The 18,733-nt window shown below is 37.0% G+C and overlaps 1 protein-coding gene across 1 annotated transcript; it reads right to left on the bottom strand.

Moving 5' to 3' along the window:
* Positions 1–537: 537 nt before the first annotated feature.
* On the bottom strand, positions 538–17,266 carry lrrc9 (leucine rich repeat containing 9). The gene is made up of 31 exons (XM_079439915.1): positions 17,099–17,266; positions 16,730–16,870; positions 16,578–16,641; positions 16,394–16,464; positions 14,646–14,828; positions 14,407–14,562; positions 12,211–12,374; positions 11,994–12,125; positions 11,726–11,905; positions 11,085–11,202; positions 10,872–11,007; positions 10,176–10,325; positions 9,956–10,080; positions 9,628–9,831; positions 9,432–9,551; positions 8,943–9,134; positions 8,659–8,784; positions 8,420–8,560; positions 7,976–8,153; positions 7,602–7,822; positions 7,322–7,444; positions 6,976–7,106; positions 6,757–6,865; positions 6,467–6,603; positions 5,683–5,816; positions 4,458–4,675; positions 2,192–2,260; positions 1,847–1,972; positions 1,461–1,593; positions 1,216–1,372; positions 538–743 (listed from the first exon to the last, which is right to left on the bottom strand). Exons 1-31 carry the CDS (start codon positions 17,261–17,263, stop codon positions 692–694), a joined length of 4,356 nt encoding a protein of 1,451 aa, XP_079296041.1. The 5' UTR covers positions 17,264–17,266; the 3' UTR covers positions 538–691.
* Positions 17,267–18,733: the final 1,467 nt, after the last annotated feature.

Below are 18,733 nucleotides of genomic sequence, written 5' to 3'. Positions count from 1 at the left end.
GTGTATGTATGAATATTATAAATTAGCAGGAAATTGTTTTCCTTAAGAATCAAGTATAAATGTACAAATTACATTATTCTATAAAAATGATCATTATTATGCTTGTGTGCAATTATGGATTATAATAACAATAATAATAACAAAACTAATAATTTCTTCTTATTCTCTATAGAATACATTAAAACAAATAATATTATTATAAAAGTAAAATTGAGAACAAATATTACAATTTTTTTTTTTTTTTTAGTACTGTAATATGTCATATGTTTATATGTTCCAACCAGTTCCACTGAGGCTAAGAATAAATTAAAAACCAAACCAGCCTACTGGGACCCCTCAATGGACAAGTTTTGCAACTATAGGCCAAAACATTTGAGTTTTCAAGCAAAAATGTTTTTGACAAATGTTTTGTATGTACTTTTATATTTGAAGTGACTTCATAACTATCAAATACATAAAAAAATAAAGCAAACCTCATGGAGAGTGAGAATGTTGCACGCACAAAGGCTTAAGATAAAGGACACCACTCAAAGACTTGAATAGAAAATATAAATTTAATAAATTTGATATTGACACAATTCCAAATAAATAAATTGTCAATTTAAGTCCTATCTAAGATCCAAAGACAAACAACAACACACAAGACCAAAGCTGAAATTCATGACACACATAGTGTGTCTATGACTCTGCATTACAGAGGAGGAGGAGGAGGAGGAGGTCTGGGTACACTGTGACACTGGTACCTGTGGAGAATATCAAGATTACCCCTTGTGCTGGGCTGAACATCCTTTACCTAATCTGGTGGTCACAGTCAAAAATGACCAACCATTTAAAAATGGCTTGTAAATCGTAAAATTGTAACTTATCCTTGGATTCAATCTTCTTGTCAACTTGTTTTCTTTCAATTAGCACAGGTTTTGTGTTTCTTTTTGGAACTGACTGGTCATAGGCCTCATTGATTGAAGCTTATGCATCTCAGTTTTTGAGTGAAAAAGCAGTATTTGTGGATCATTTTAGCAATATTCACTTAACAACGGAAGTGCATAAGCTCAGATCAATAAGGACTAGGACCAACCAGCGCCAAAATGATTTAAAAAAATATATTTAGCAAAACAATTGAAAGAATTGTGGTTGTGTTATAACCCGTGTGATAATTTCTATCCTTCAACATCACATAAAGACCTATACTGTACATGCGTGTGTGTATGTACAGACCTTGTCTCAGGATCAGCGTTAGGGAAAGTGGAGAGAACTCTGTATCCGGTCTGCTGCAGCGCTGTCATGTAGTGGCTGGAAGATCCTCTGATCTGCCTGAAGTTGAAGTCACTCTGAACTCCACGCAAGAGAGAGGCAACTGCTTTCTGCTTCCTATCTAAAAACACACACAAAAATGTATTCATGGTGTGAGTTTGTGTTTAACATACACATCTGGTGTGTGTCTGTACTGTATGTATACGTACATCTGCTGGTATCATGTGTGTCGTCATGCTGATCAGGTACAAGTGAGTGTATTCCTGAACCTCTTAAAGGAGCCGGTCGGGTCACCAATGGTACCAAACCGGGTAAAGTCACTTCACCACCTGAACTAGAACCCTACACACATGCACAAGGTAATTGTCTCTGCAGTATAAGCTGTATCTGATCCATTCATTCGATCTGGATAGTACATTTACGCATTTAGCAGACGCTTTTATCCAAAGCGACTTACATTGCATTCAAGTTACAGTTTTTACATTTTATCAGCTCTTGCTTTCCCTGGGAATCGAACCCATGACCTTGGCGTTGCTAGCGCCATGCTCAACTATTTGAGCTACAGGAAAGCAATAGTATAGTAAGTGTGAGCTACCTGTGCTTCATAATTTAAAAGCTCTGCTCTGGTTCTTTCTTCCAGGGTGACTGTCATGCCATCCAGGACCTGCAGCGTAGACAGATGCAGTACCACTGCCAGTCTGTGCAGTGATCGGCGAGCCACCTGCAACACACACAACTGGTATGTCGTAGTGCAGAATATTATGTTTAATTAAAGGGATAATCAGCCAAGTAAAGAGGACAAAACATACTGTATTTATTCAGAAGCAGAGAGTGAGTGTGCGTGTGTAAGGGTTTGTCTGTAATCATGGTTAGTTAGCAGTTGAGCCATGGTCTCAGTTTGAAATCTCTTCATCAAGAGCATTGTGTGTGTGTGACTCACTGGGTTGCCCACTACAGACAGTTCCATGAGAGAAGGAAGCACCTCCAGTTTCTCCAGCTCTGAAATGTCCTGTAACACAAACAAGAGACATATTAGGTCATAAATACGCTTTGAAATACATAATGCATTTAGACGCTTACAAAAGAAACACAATGACTATTGTATGCTTTTATATACATATATAATTTTTATATACACAAAAAGTTTGGGTAGTAGGATTTTATTTTATTTTTAATGTAGTGTCTCGTGCTCACCAAGGCTGCATTTGTTTGGTCAAAAATACTGTAAAAGCATTCATATTCTGAAATATTATAACAATTGATTCCTATTTTAATATATTTTCTGTAATTTATTCCTGTGATGGCAAAGCTGATTTTTTTTAGTAGCCATTACTCCAATCTTTGGTGAAGAAACATTTCTTAATATTATCAATGTTGAAAACTGTTTATTTTGAAATATGTGGACATCTTTTATTACTTTTTGCTTGATGGTTATACAGCTCAATATTTTGTCATTAAATCTTTTTTTAAGTATAAATATGAATACAAAAATTTAATTTCTAAGAATGCGGCACCTGCATTTTAAACTAGATTTTATAAAGATTTCTCCCTTTTTTAAGTTATTTGTTTGGGCTTTTTATGCCTTTATTGGATAGGATAGTAGTAGAGAGCAGACAGGAAGGCATTGGGTGGAGAGAGAGGGCAGGATCGGCAAAGGACCTCAAGACGGGAATCAAACTCGGGTCGCCGTGAACACAGTTGTGCTAGATGTCGGCACACTAACCACGAGGCTATTGGTGCCGACCCTTTTATCATCTTAAGGTGTCAGATTTTCAAAATCTATGCAAAATTTTGTGGGCAAAAATGGTCCATTTTTCAGTTTGTCAGTTTAGTTTTAGCTTTCTGTTGGTCAGCATGGTGAATTTGCATGATCAACTTGAACGTGAGCAAAATTTGCTTCAAGACCTTTTGCGCCCTCATGCTAAACTCCCATGGAATGGAAATGAATGGAATTGACTGCGAAATTTGCAGAGCAACTGTTATTAATTCCTTATTTGACTATAGTATATCTTCATCTCAAATATTTTGTTGTTTTTGTCATGTTAACTCCTATATTTACTGTCTTAAAATGTTTCAAATAAACAGGCATATGAAGAGGGAAATAAACAATGAAAACAAAAATTATGATTAGAAAATGGGCAGGACACAAGAAACATTAAATTAAAGGTTTTTGTTAACATGTCATGATTTCCACAAAGATAAAGGAATGAGGAGGTGAATCAAAAAGATCATCGTGTCTCAAGAACACACACACCTCTGACCTTCAATCAATGTAAATACTGCTTAATTGTGCCCTTGGGCTGCTGTGCTGGTGCAGTAATGGCTGTCTGTAATTACTCTATATTCAGGGGCAGGCGAAAGGCAGCGCTCTCACAGGGACTAACAACACTAATACAAACACACTAAGTGACTGAATTACTGTAATTTAGTAATTACAGTAAAACTGTAGCTACACACATACAGATAGATGAGAATGGAGGGGTGAATAATAAAAGCAAGCCTCAAGTACTCAAACATACACACACTCTCAGTAGGATTGAGAGTAACTGTGTTCCTAAGTTTCTTGGTAGATTCTATATATAGCCTGACCTACAACACTTAAATATATCCTGCTAATATGGTAAATTATACCTATCATAAGATTAACTATATCTGAAAGACCTGTGTGTCTAACTAATAAATGTGAACCAAACTGCTTGTATGTATTTGCTCAAGAAATATGCCATGACATAAATACCAAATGTTTTCATTATTAGTGAGGACATTTACAATTGCTTAACGATGTATTGGTAATCTAGGTTTCTTTTTTCTATTTTCTATCTACTCGTTTTCTTTTAAAAAAAAACACCTTGCTACGTGTACTGTGTTAGGCTAACCGAGACTTGTCATAGCACTTGCATATTTTTGCTCTTTTGTTGGTTTTGATTGGTTCTATTGTGCTCATTTATAAGTTGCTTTGGATAAAAGCGTCTGCTAAATGACTAAATGTGAATGTAATGTAAATGGTTAAATGATAAATTAAAGGGATAGTTTCCAGCTTTTTCCAGCATATAACAAATTATAGTATGTTTCTCACCAGAAGCTTGGAAAAGTCACTGTCCTTTGTGGAGCTCTACAGTCAAGGATTAACCTTTGTGTACATGTTTAACGTGTACCTGTATTTTTAGGAAGGTTTTTGTGTATTTTGTGTAGGTGTTATTGTGTACCAGTATTTTGTTCATGTCTAGGAACAGTCTCCGGAGCTCAGTGAGAGGCTGAAGGTGGTTCAGTTCACGGATGCGATTCTCTGCCAAGTGCAAATCCAGCAGAACTCCCTGTCCACAGAATGAGTTCTCACTCAAAGATTTAATTCGATTTCGATCCAGAACCAACTTACATAGTCTCCGCAAACCATCCAATCCATCTACCTGACTGATATCATTCCCTTAGAGAAAAAGAGAAGACATATACAGAAGATCGTATTAAAGAATATAAACTGTATATACAGTATTGTTTAAACGTTTAATGTTTTTAAAAGAAGTCTCTTATTCTCACCCAGGCTGCATTTATTTGATCAAAAATAGTAATATTGGACAATATTATTACAATTTAAAATAAATGTTTTTTTATGTTAAAATATTTGAATTTGAATATTTCAACTTGAGTGTCACATGATCCTTCAGAAATCATTCTAATATGTTGATATTATCAATGTTGAAAAGAGTGGTTCTGCTTAATATTTTTGTGAAAACTGTTAATTTTTTCCTCAGGATTCTTTAATGAATACAACATTCAAAAGAACAGCATTTATTTGAAACATAAATATTTTCTGTATAGTTCAGTGAGGATATGTTTGCAGACAGTGATGAACAGCTGTGCAAGAGAGGTTGTACCAGAGGCATTTCCTCCGAGGAGGCAAGGGAGGCAGTGTCTCTTCAAAATATTGGATGAGAAAAAAAAAAATAGTACAAAAATAAAACAATGCCAATATTACAAAATATAACTTCAAAAAGTGTGGGAGTGTAGGAGGTTAAGTTAAATTTATATGCATTTTTAGGTTTGAATTCTGGTTTGTTTATTGTTAATAAAAAAAGTGTATAAATCACCAATTTTTCTATAGAAACCCTGTCCAACAGCGGCACCAGCAGGAAAAGTTACAGCAGGAGTTTATGTCTCTCTCACCATTGAGTTTTAACAGTCTAAGGTTTTAACGGACCCAGACCCAAATAACTCTATTTGAGCAAAATAAACAACATTTATGATACAGTTGTTGCCAGATTACATTGGTGATTTCAAATATGAAATTAAATCGCAAGCTTGGCAAACAGTTTTGGAGAATTTGATGTTTCCCCTTTCAAAGAGATAGGAGCTGCACTGGCATGCCTGAGAGGCGTTTCAAAGATGGTCGCTGAGTGACATGACTTGCCTTAAAAGAACTTTGGTTGTACATACCTTGTAGGAACAGCGCTCTGAGGTTAGTGAGTCGGCTGATTTGTAGATTGATCAAGTTGGATATACCATTATACCCTAAATGCAAAACCTCCAAACTGGACATCAGAGGCTCCAGATTATCAATTAATCCCTCCCTACAAACAAAGAGAAGGAAGAGAGGAGAAGCACATTTTAAAGGAAAGTGAGAAAAATAAATGAGAGGCACATGTAGAGGTGTGTGTCATCCAGAAGACTACAGTTAACGGGATTAATACTGTATGCGGTATATACAATTTGTCAATAAATGTGGCTTTTACTCCCAAAACTTTGCAGCCTATGAAGCGGTGAATTTTCTCTGGTTATAAGCACACTCACTGTCTGAGAATTTCTTATTATATGTAATTGTGATGCTCCCTAGTGGTTAGACAAGAGACTACAGTATATCACCCCAATAGTTTATGACAGAGTGATGTTGAGTGTGTGCATGTTTATGCGGTTTATGAGGACACAAATTTGTATAATGACATGGGTATGACATAGGTATTACAATATGAAGGTGGTTTATGAGGACACTGCCTATGTCCCCATAATTCAAAAGGCTTAAAAAACATACTAAATGGTGTTTTTATTTTAAATCTAAAAATGCACAAAGTCTCCTGTGAGGGCTAAGTTTAGGTGTAGGGTTGGTGTAGGGCAATAGCACACACAGTTTGTTCAGTATAAAAACCATTATGCCTATGGAGAGTCCCCATAAACCACAAAAAACAATGAGTGTGTGTGTGTGTGTGTGTGTGTGTGTGAGCACCTGCTGGGCCTGCTGTTCTGCTGCCCATATCCACTGGAACTGACTTTATGATAGAGAAACTGCTTGTTGCTCATGTGACTCTGAACTTTTTGACGTGGTAGAATTGACTCAATGTGATTATAGTTAAGAGACAACACCTGCAAGATCACATGCACAAACAAAAACATAAATATATATGTACATAGACACAGAGTGGACATTAGTATATAATGTTAGTATACATAACCAGTAACATAGACAAAGACAGACAAAAGTGTTGTATTTACATTCTGTCCTAAACTCATACGCACCTTAATGTTGGTCAGGAAGATGAGACCGCTGAATGAGGTGAGGTTATTGTGATCTAGATTAATACTGCGTAAATTACTGAACAAATCAGCAGGCGCGAGATCCACCATTCTAAAATACACAGTAAAACAGAAATCATAAAGAGTGAAGCAATATATCCAGTTCAACTGTGTTGGTTTAATTCTGACTGAAGTGAGATTGAAGTGAGAGTTAATGTGAACCTGACTGAGCTAGACTGCAGGTTGAGTTCTGACAGGTCTCTGTAGTTGGTATAGCCCAGCTTCTCAGCCACCATATCAGCATTGAGCCGCCCTCCAAACACATCCTTGGCAGTTTCTGATTCACACGTTTCCTACACAGCACAGACACGTTTGTATTTTTTAAAACTTACCCAAATGGTTCACCCATAAATTGAAATTCTGGCAACAGCCAGCCTCCAGTCCCTTTCACTTTCATTGCATGGAAAAGTGCAGCTGAATAAATGTACTAATTTCTTTATAACTTTTGAGCATACATATGAAAACAAACACTACTGTATATATATACATAAGCATCAGTTATATTTACCACAGCTACTCCATCCAGTGCTTTGAGTGAAGGCAGATGGAAAACCATGTAGATCCTGTAGTTCTCCAGTTTGTTTACAAGGGGATTCCCATACAGATCCAGAATAATTAAACTAGGCAGTGCCTAAGAGAAAAAGACACTTCATCACCACCACACTTTATTCACTTTAACATTACCCTACAGAACTTTACATGCATTCTCATCAACAGGTGCTTTGAATGAATGCTTAAAAAAACATTAATTGCACAAAATGATATTCAGATCTATAAAATCTCCTTACCTTTAAGTGGTATATGTCTCGGGTGGTGCTGATGTCATTATTGCCAACATACAGCTCGAATAAGGACCGTGACCTTTGAAGCCCATGCAGAGATGAGATGATGTTGTTCTCTACAGACAGGAAGTGAAGGTTGGGTAGCTGGTCCAAAATATCCCCCTCTAAACACTGTAAATGGTTGCTGTTAAGGCTCAGACGAGTCAGACGATGCATCGCACACAAACCTGCCACACACCAAACAAACAAGAGCAGCAATAAACACAGTAAGAAACAGTGTGATGAACTAATGAAGGTTATATTACACAGTTTTGTCCCTGGTTTTATATTAAACTGATACAGTGGGGAAAAAAGTGAGAAAGGGAAAGAAGGAACACTACCTTCCAGTCTGCTGATACTGTTGTTATTAAGGGAAAGTTCCTCCAGTAGGGTGCAGTGTTCCAGACCCTCAATTCGAGTTAATTCATTATTGTCAAATGAAGCCCAGCGAAGATTCACCAGTCGGTCAAGATTACTGAGCCGGGTCAACCGCAGACCATCAAGATTCAGTGCTGTGATCTGACCCCGCAGGGCAAAGGGCAAAGTATATCAGTTAAAAATATGGCTCTACCAGGAAATTATGTCATCATTAGCTATGTTTCCATCTACCTATTTTTATGCAAATTTTGGGATATATATCATATAAAAAAATGCTGGATGGAAAGGCCAAGATGCGTAACATTCTATCTTCTTTGTGTTTCAACAAACACAGAAATTACAAGGGTGAGTGAATTAACCATTTTAAATGTTGTTTGTGTGAGAGAATGTGAGTTTATATGTCATACTTTGGTGGTCCAGCCTGACTCAAGTTCTTGCAAGTGTTTCCATGGAGACGGGCTGATCTGTGTGAGCAGGTGAGCAGAAGAGAGCAAACTCAGACTGCGGGGACGTTCACTGTCAGTCCGAGAGTGGGTCATCAGAGATGCCTGCAAACACACACACGCTTGCAGGTCAAACGTGGACACAAACACTGAGAATGTTCAGGAACGTTCATATTCATGTATAACATTCAGAATGTTCATACCTGGTTGATTCTAGATCGGGCAGCCACTTGAACAGCAGCAGCCGCTTCCTCCTCCATCACGAAAACATCATCCAAATAAGTGAGAGTCTTCAGCCGACCAAGAACCATCATACGCACAGACTCGTTCTGCAAAATTAAATAGTATTATTTTATTTGAATCTTACTGACTCTTTAAACTTTTGAACAGAAGTGTATATATCGACCTTGCTCAATCTTCATTTATCATGATGCTTCACATTTTCTACTGTATAATATGAAACTCAATCATGTAAGGTAACTTTTACCCTGTGCCAAGGATTGTGCCGTGTGTCTAGACGGAGCAGGGCAGGGGCGTGTTTACGCAAAACATTCATGTCATCCCTGATTCGAGTCAAATGATTCCAGCGAAGATCCAGTTCTATGAGTTGACCAAGTCCACGCAAACCCTCCAGAGAGGAAATATGGTTAAAACTAACATCCAGGTACTCCAGGTTTGGCTAAAGGATTGAAAGACAGAGAGACAATGAGAGACAAAGACAGTCACAAGTTATAAATTCATATTCAATGACAGGACTTCATTTAAGTGTTTTTTATGACAGGTGGTTAAAAATAAAGGTACTTAGTGACATAGACCAAAAATACTGTACCTTTCAGAGTGAACGAAGACCAATAATTTGTATATATAAAAAGTGTATATAGGGTCAGTTTTGACTTTTGACAATTTTGTCCTTTAAATGGTTGTGATACTGTCATGTTTAGAAGAAGTTTATGAATGAATAGAATGATCTTATCACCATATGTGAAATATCGTCCAGATGAGTGAACTCGTTGAAGCTGAGGGTCAGTTGCTTTAGAGCTGTGAGTCGAGAAATCTCAGGAAGTTTATTCAGACTGTTGCCATATAGATTCAGTACCTGTACGAAAGGAAATAAGTCAATAAAATGATCACAGAGATACGGGTTTGTGTATGTTAAATATTGTAGGTCTCACTGTGATCTGACTAAGGACGTTTGCTCTGGCCACTGTAAGTATGGATTTCTCATCTAGACTGAGCAGCTTGGGGTGAGCCTTCAAAATGGGTTCCATATTAAATGCCTCCTCATCCAGGTCCAGCTCAGCTCGGGACACAGATGGGGAATCAGCCGGGGATGCATGAGAACTGGACGGGGAGTCTGGAGAGGGCTGAGATGCGTCCTACAGAAAGATGTCATAAGATGAAGATGATTTGATTACTAATTACTACTCTCTAATAAGAGAGGATAATATTAACAGGATGGTGTAAATGTGTGAGGGTATATATACTGTTAAACATATATACCTGTGTTACATATTCAAAGTCTACAAGGTACTCTGGGAGCACCATTTCATTGTCAAACATGTACCACAGTTTCTGCTGCTGTTTACAGTCACAGCTGTCCGGCAGGCTGGAGGGACACAGCATGTCTGTTGAACAAAAACACACAGATACACACAGATTACTGCTTTGATCACCAGAAGACATTTTTCTCTGACGGGTTCACACACTCTACTCTACTCACCAGGGGCTGTTTGTGCTGTGTGCCTTTGCTCTTTAGAGCAGGTACTGAGGTAGACAGAGTTTGCTTTAGGGTAATGATCACAGTCTATTGGGAGACCCTCCTTCACTGCAGCACTACGGCCCAGGAACACTTTAGAAATGATCAACTGACCTACAAACATACAAAAATGCACAAAAGCAAACACTTTTTTAGAGAGAAAATTATAAAAAAAAATGCTGTTATTTTGTGCTTCCTATTGATATAAGAATCCTAATAAATGTATCATGGTTTCCACAAAAATATTTAGCAGCACAACCATTTTCAACACTGATAAAAGTAAGAAATGTTTCTTGAGCATCAAATCAGCATATTAAGAGGATCATGTGATCCTGAAGACTGGAGTAATGGCTGCTGAAAATTCAGTTTTGCCATCACAGGAATAAATTACATTTTAAAATAGAGAGCAGCTATTTTAAATTGTAATAATATTTTACAACATTCAATTTTTCTGTATTTTTGATCATACTGTATTTTGAGCAATAAAAGACTTCTTTTAAAAAAAATGGTAAAAACAATAAATAAATAATAAAAATAAATAAAAAATTACTATCCCCAAACTATTATTTTTGTATTAATGTTTGGAGCCAGTAGTAGTGTAGAAATGACTGATAGTACATTCAAGTTAATTTAAATGAAAGCTTCTGAGTGAATACAGACCATGTCTGAAGGGAAGAATATCTACAGGGCCACTTCCTGATGTTGAGCAACTCTTCTTTTGCATAAATGTCATTCGCAGTCGATCAGACACACTCACACTGTTAGAGAGGGGGATGGCTCTCTCTCTGCCTAATGCCTGAAGGCAAGAAACACACATCCATGTACAACAGAAACTCATAACCAGTCCTCACTAGGCTTTGATGGGTTTTGTACCTTATATGCATCAGCAGTTTTAAAACCACTTTCTAGGATTGGAAGTATCTCATCACTTTCACAGGAATGTTCTGGATCGGGCACGTAGAACAGATACTCCATGCAGCGTTTATAGTTCCTGTCACACACACACACACACACACAAACACATATATTATAAATCTGCATATACAGACACTCTCTTCCACAGACACTGTGCTGTCAGAATCATATCTCATGATCTTAAAAATTGATATGAACTACGAATATAGATTACTGATTCATGAATATAAAAGAAAGATTATCAAACGGCCTCTATTTTTTTAATCAGTCTGTGTCTCTCTAGTCATAAATGGCATTTAATTAACGTAATACTGATACCTGATGCATGGGACAAAAATCGTGTTTACAATAATCTGTATTTATCTGTAATAATTTGTATTTATAATCTGTGTGGTCTATTTTTCTGGTATGAATACCAGATTTATCTGTCTATAAACAATGAGTAAAAACAAAAAGAAACTGACCATATGTTTTGCTTGTAAGTCTGACTGCCTCTTCCTATTTAAGTGTGTTTTTCTGGCCAAAATAAGATGCAAAGTAGACTATATATATATAAAAGTCTGGCTCTGTGAGACACAGCAAGTGTGTGACTGACTCACTGTGAGAAGGGTGAAGGTTCCTGTCTGCAGAGCAGAGAGTGTACTTTGTCCTGGAAGCGTTGCCGCAGTGCTCGGTTATGGATACGGATGATTCGATTGATCTTAATGCCAGTGATGTGGTGAGGTTTATAATCCCACGCACAGAAACGGGACAGCAAGAGATCATAACATGATGTGAACCTGAAAGAGGAAGCAGAGAACAGTATAGACCAGTAATCCTGCATGTTGTGTATCTGTATGAAAGATCTTGCATGCATACATGTGGTACCAAGGTTCGCCGGTGTTTCCCTCCTCAAAGCGAATGTTCCCCACGGTTTCCAGCTCTAATAGCAGAAAGTGCACCATCATATCCCTTCTATCTGAGGCCATAGCCACATTACGCTGGTGACCTGCTTCTACCCTAAGCCAAAAAAACAAACAAAAAAAACACATATGCAAGACCTGATCATGCACACAGGTTTACGTATATAAAAATGCACACTCACTCCTCCAGGCGCCGCTCCCAGAACTTCAGTCGGTCTTTAAGAGTATCCAGTTTCTGCTGCAATCTCTGCTCATGGCTGTGCTCTTTATGAAAGTCAGAGGTCAAGTCTTCAGGTACTCCTGACTTCTTACCAGCAGACTGTGCATGGGACAGCTCACAATCCATCTGCTCACAGAGGGTGAATGTGTTTTAGGGTACAAACTAATTTGTCAAATCTGTCCCCAGAAATTGAGTATGGAATAATCCAGCCTTGATGAAATTTGAGGATGACTTAATTTAATAATACTTAAAAAAATAATACTTAAAATATATATATATATATATATATATATCTACACACACACACACAGTGCCCTCCAAAAGTATTGGAACAGTGAAGACAAAATTGCTCTGTTGGCTGTGGAGTCAAGAGATTTACAAATATGATTAAAAGATGAATATGAGACAAAACTACAGAATGTCACATTTTATTATTGGGTGATTCAACACACAGATGTTTTACCAGCTAAGAAGTTCAGCACTTTTAGAGTTTCATCCCTCTATCTGATATGAGCATAAGTATTGGAACAGTTGCCTCACAGGTCTTTCTAAGTGATCAGCTGTGATCAGCTAAGTGTCCTGTTGCATTGATTCTTCAGATATTAAAAGCAGGGAATGTGTCGTATCAGTTGTATCCATTACTTCTGTATTCTGAATCCTGCAATCGATGATGACACACACAAACCAGGATGAAGACGAGGGAGCTGACTTTGAGAGAAAAGCAAGCAATTTGGATGCTAAAAGAAAAAAGGAAGTCAATTACAAAGGGCATGGAGAAATCAAGAGTTTGGAAACCACCAGCAACCAACAATGACCTGATCGGCTGAGAAAACAACAGTAGTTGATGACAGACAAATCATAAAAGCTGTGAAAATGAACCCTAAAAGACGTGTCTGTAAAATCACCAACAACTTCCAGAAAGCTGGGGTGATGCTCTGACAATCTACTGTCTTCAGGAGACTTTGACACAGAATTACAGCTGCTACACAGCAAGATGCAAACCTCTGACCAGCACCAAAAATAGAAAGACAAGATTAGAGTTTTCAAAAAAGGTGAGCCAGAAGGGTTTTGGAACTGTGTTTATGGACCGATGAAACAAAGATGAACCTTTATCTAAGTATACAGCCTCATCTGTAAAGCATGGTGGAGATGGTGTCATGGCATGGACATGTACTGCTGCCTCTGGAAGAGGCCCTCTCAACTTTACTGATGACTTAATGTATGATGACAGTAGCAGAATGAATTTGGAAGGGTACAAAACCATCTTGCCTACCAATATTCAAGAAAATGCCACCAGATTCATTGGGAAGTGCTTCATATTGCATCAGAACAATGACCCAAAACACCCTGCTAGTTCAGTCGAGGAATTTATAAGGGCAAAGAAATGGAAAGTCTTAGATTGCCCAAGTCAATCTCCAGATTTAAACATGAATTTGAACATGAATTTCACCAGCTGGAGAGGAGAGTAAAGGCAGAAACTCCCCAAAACAAGCAACAATTGGAATTGGCTGCATTAAAGGCTGGAAAAAGTATTTCAAAGGATGAGACCAAGAGTCTGGTGATGTCTATGGGTCACAGACTCACTGCTGTGATTGTGCGCAAGGGATCTGCAACTAAATAATAGATTTTAATTTTTTTTTATCTGCCTTATGTTCAACTTTCCCAATACTTATGCTCACATCAATGAGTGGGATGAACTCTAAAAGCGCTGTTCTTTTTATTTGGTAAAACATGTATGTGTTGAAACGGCTAATAATAAAATGTGACATTCTGTAGTTTTGTCTCATATTCATCTTTTAATCATATTTGCAAATGTCTTGACTCCACAGTCAACAGAGCAATTTTGTCTTTACTGTTCCAATACTTATGGAGGGCACTGTATATATATAAAAAATAATAATTTGGATAATAATTTCCTCAATTTTGTATGTATAGATATATACACATACGTATATACTTTTACATTATTTCAAAGTCAGTATTTTATCAGTTATGACCTATAACAACAAATCATTTTAAGCTTATCGGAATTGGACATTTTAAATGGGTGCATTCCTACGAAATATGTTAAGAATGGATTTAGGAAAAAGTGAAACTCTAAATATACCACCATTGTGGCACACAAAAAACAAAACTTGTGTACAAATTGTATACTCACATTTCTGAGCATGTGTGTTAGTACATGTATTCTCTCTTCTGGTAGTTGTATCTGGTCTTTCCTCTGCTGCCTGAGCTTGGCTTTGAGTTCATCAAACTGTCTTTGTGCACAACGTACCCGCATGGTGTAATACATCATTTTCTTCAGCACTGTGGACTGATGCACAACTACACATTCCCATCATTCTCAAACACAAAAGATGCAACACTCTCGGGTGCATGAAATAGAGATTCTCTCACCTCTGCAGTGTCTTTGAGATGTTTGCTAGATATGTCATATGTGTCCAGGCTCTGCAGGTGTGGCATGTGATATAGGACGTGTATGTAGTAATTATAGAGCAAACACAGTGGGTTTGGAATGGACTGAGGGTCTTTCAGACTCAGGTGCCGTAGTCGGGGTAGACAAGCCAGATGGGTCAATTCCTATAAGGAAGAGGTTGTACAGATTTTACATGCATTTTTTTCTTCTTTCAGAGATCAGGACTATTCATGAATATGAAATAATTTTGCGCAAATAACAAAAAAAACAAAAAACACCCTGACATTCTGCAATGATTTTTATATTGATGTTTCATGGTCAAGCATCACTATTACTATTGCCCATATTTATGGTATATTCGTTTACACTATAAATGCTGCTTGTTATTGATATTTTGATTTAAATATTTTGTTATTTTTGCAACATCAGGAAATAACGTCCGCCTACACAAATGGAAAATTTTGCTGCAACATTAAATGGAAGTGCATTAGTTTCCCATTAGAGAAAAGAGCCTCACATATGAGCCTGAAGACAGTTCACCTGAACAATGAGCCCACAGACGAACAGCACAAAAAGCACCATACAAACACCTATCGGCTTGTGTCATGATTCTGTGTGTGTTAGACAGAAAGAGATGTGAAGAACCGTCAGACACAAAGAGTGCCGAAGCGAGACAGAGGAGGTTTCAATCACTCGACTCACACAAAATAACAAAGGCTCCCATTTAGAGATGTGCACCTCATTCAGGCTCCACATCACTTGAAAATGAAAATATTTATCTATGTTAATGAAAAAGTGAAAAACTTTTTCCATTCGTAAAGGAGAGAAAACGAAATCTGCTTGGGGAGAGATGCCACATTATGATAATGATAAGAACTTTAAAGCAAAAACTTGAATCGTGCAATTCCCGAAATGATCAGGTCTCTCTGGGGGAGTTGGGAAAGTACAGAGCATGCACAGAAATAACAGTAATCAGATCTATAGTGAGGAGGAGAGGAAGGACGCAATAATGGCATGTAGATACAGGCCTGCAGTAATAATGGTGTGAAGGCCAGAAGGGAATTATTACCCGGTAATCTTGGACACAATCAAACAAACAAAATGGGCTCTACACAAAGGGCAATCAACAATCTAATAAGAAAAAACATGATTTTAGGCATCATCCATGTGCAAATACGTAACTACGCTTCAAAGTTTAACACTTAAGTTGCAGTCAGATTTGCTCAATTTTGGAGGGAAAAAATTTCCATTGTCTAAAGAGTGCTGCAGCCATGACATCAAAACCCGGAAGACTAATTCATCATTGGTTCCCTCACTATTTCCCTATGAATCAACGATTGTTGGGCATTTTACTCTAAAATGTAAATCACAAACACTCATCATGAAAACATGAATTTTGAAGCAATTACTGTATTATTTAAAGCAATTTGAAGTAACTTATTTTTTTAAATGTATTTTTGTATTAAGTAACTACATAAATTTGGTCTGTGTGCGTTCCCCTTTGCCCAGGAAATTTCACTAAGCAATAGTAAATATGGCTGTATTCCTTTAAGGTAAGGTATTAAAAACTGAATTAAGAATGAGCAACAATAGTAGGGCTTCGTGCCTTAGCAAATACTGTTCATTTCAATTCAATTCAATATGACTGATGCCTTATTCATAAAAAGAAATTGCTCTGCTATGATAAGCTATTAAAATAGCAGGTCAAATAATGCTATATTTCTCATACCTTGAAGGAACTGATTTTGTTCCCTGAGAGGTTTAGATTTTGGAGATTGATGTTGGAATCCAGACAATGACCTTAGAAATAAACATGTTAAATATTAGAGTATCCAGTAATAAGTGTCTATGTATTATAGTACAAAAATTAAATGCTAAAATTGCAAAAATGTAGTGTTTTACAGTGGACCTACCAAGAGTCTCAACAGCATTATCAGCAAGATTCAACTCTTTAAGGTTCACAAGTGAATTCAATCCCTGTAAAACAAGGTGTAAAACAGAGGTATAGACACAAATATAATATACTTTGAAATTGCATTTACAGAATCTCACAAATATAGGCTACCTGTATGTCAGAGATCTGGTTCTTATTAAGCCACAGGACATTAAGATTGACCAACATCTCTAGATTTGTAATCTGCTGGATGTTGTTGTCGTACATAAATAATTTCTGTAGATGCACACAGTTATGTAGGCCAGAGATTTCCTACAAAATACAACCAATACCAGACAGGTCAAAATCAACTAGATTCCTTTGCTAATTTTCATCTTAATTAGAGTAAATCAGTCAAAGAAAATAAGTATTTGAAATGAACAACCTTGGCACCCCCAAAAAAGAAAAAAGAAAAATTATTGTAATCACATTGAAATCCAATCCATAAAACATTTTCAGAAAACTAAGCTAGAAGCATTCCAAATGTTTTCAGTAACTTACTTTCAGTTTGCACTCCACTACCCACAATTCTTTGAGGAGTGGGCAGTACTCCAGGCCCTGGATTGAGCTGATGCTCTGGCCTACAATAGTGAGACTGGACAATCTAGGGAAAAGAGAGAGACCCACCATGCGCGGGAACCCAGAGAAAAACATCTCCAGAACCATTTCACCACTCCCCTCCTGACACACCTTCTCATAGCAGAGTCCATTAGACACACACTGAGGACATATACAAACCAAAGACACTTCAGCACAGACCAGCACATGTGGCTTAGATTAGAAAACCACAATACAAGAGCAAATTGCACATTAAGTTCATAGGGAAAAAAACAGGAAACTCACCAGCTCTTTTATAATTTCTTCGTCTCCAGTTAGTTTCTGCTTTTCATTCTGTGTCATGATCCCTTTAAAAAAACAGTAGTTTTCAAAGGCTTATGGACATTCAATCACACTGAAAAAAAATAATACTAATTTTGAAATTAAGGTAAGTGGTTGCAATCAATTTATTTTAGCTACATTTAAATAAACAAATTTAGTTGAAAGTTAGTGAACTAAATTTGTTTATTTAAATGTAGCTAAAATAAATTGATTGTAATCACTTACCTTAAAAAAAATGGTAAATTCAATGAATAATCATTTTTTTCAGTGAAATGTAAAGAACTGAAAACATAGACACTAATTCTTTACTAAAACGTCTACAACTGTAGTTACTAAACATTAAAATGTTACTAAATGTCTATCTTAGATAATACTTAACATCAACAACGACGACAAAACATTCAAATTGCTGCAATGCTGCAAACACCTTACTTATTAATACTTATATTTACCTCACAAAATTTACATCCCTGATTTTTGCTAATGCTTATCTGCTTTAGAAAATCCTCACCTGTTTGTGTGTCCAACTGTACAGTCAGAGCCCAGCAGGTGAGGTGACCAAGTCAAATTCCTTCACAGTCCATGATTTACCACTACAACTACAACAGATCAGTTTACCTTCTCTCCACCATAAAGTTCAACAGCTGCATGATGCCTGTTAAGTGTAAACATACCTTTCAACAGTGAAAACATATTAACCCTCAATTATCGAGCCGCACTTGTAGTGATTTCCCTTTTTATTTTGCTTACTGCAATGTTTACATCAGGCCGTTGCTAAGGAAGCGTGGCTCGCCGTTGCTAAGGAAGCCCTGTTGGAATGTGTTGTTGTCCGCCAGCAGATGGTGCTAAAAAACCGGATCATCCACCCGTTCAAAACTGTAAAACTACGTCAAATGTGAAAGTGTTTCAGGGCAATATGCATTTTTGGAATATTGCTACTTTAGAATTAATCCGTGTTTAAATATTTTTACTTGAACAAAAAAAATCCTTCACAAAATAAAATAATTTAAAATTACACATTTTAATATTTTTACGCAAAATAAAAAATTACATTAGCATATAATTAAAAAAGGAAACTAAACAGCATCCTTGTAATAGCCTAGCGTTACCCAACCAAAATTAAATTGGAAATTAAAGACAGAAAACATCTCTCATCTCACCTTTTTTTACAGTCTATGCCCCAAACCCTCAGAGCACAACACAACGACAGCCAATGGAGAGGGTGGAGCATTTAGAAATAAAGCAACTCATCATTCT

The sequence above is a fragment of the Barbus barbus genome (genome assembly GCF_936440315.1).
Source record: "Barbus barbus genome assembly, chromosome: 18".
Lineage (NCBI taxonomy): Eukaryota > Metazoa > Chordata > Actinopteri > Cypriniformes > Cyprinidae > Barbus > Barbus barbus.
The sequence above is the reverse complement of the archived record's forward strand: the minus strand, read 5'-3'. Positions and strand labels throughout refer to the sequence as shown.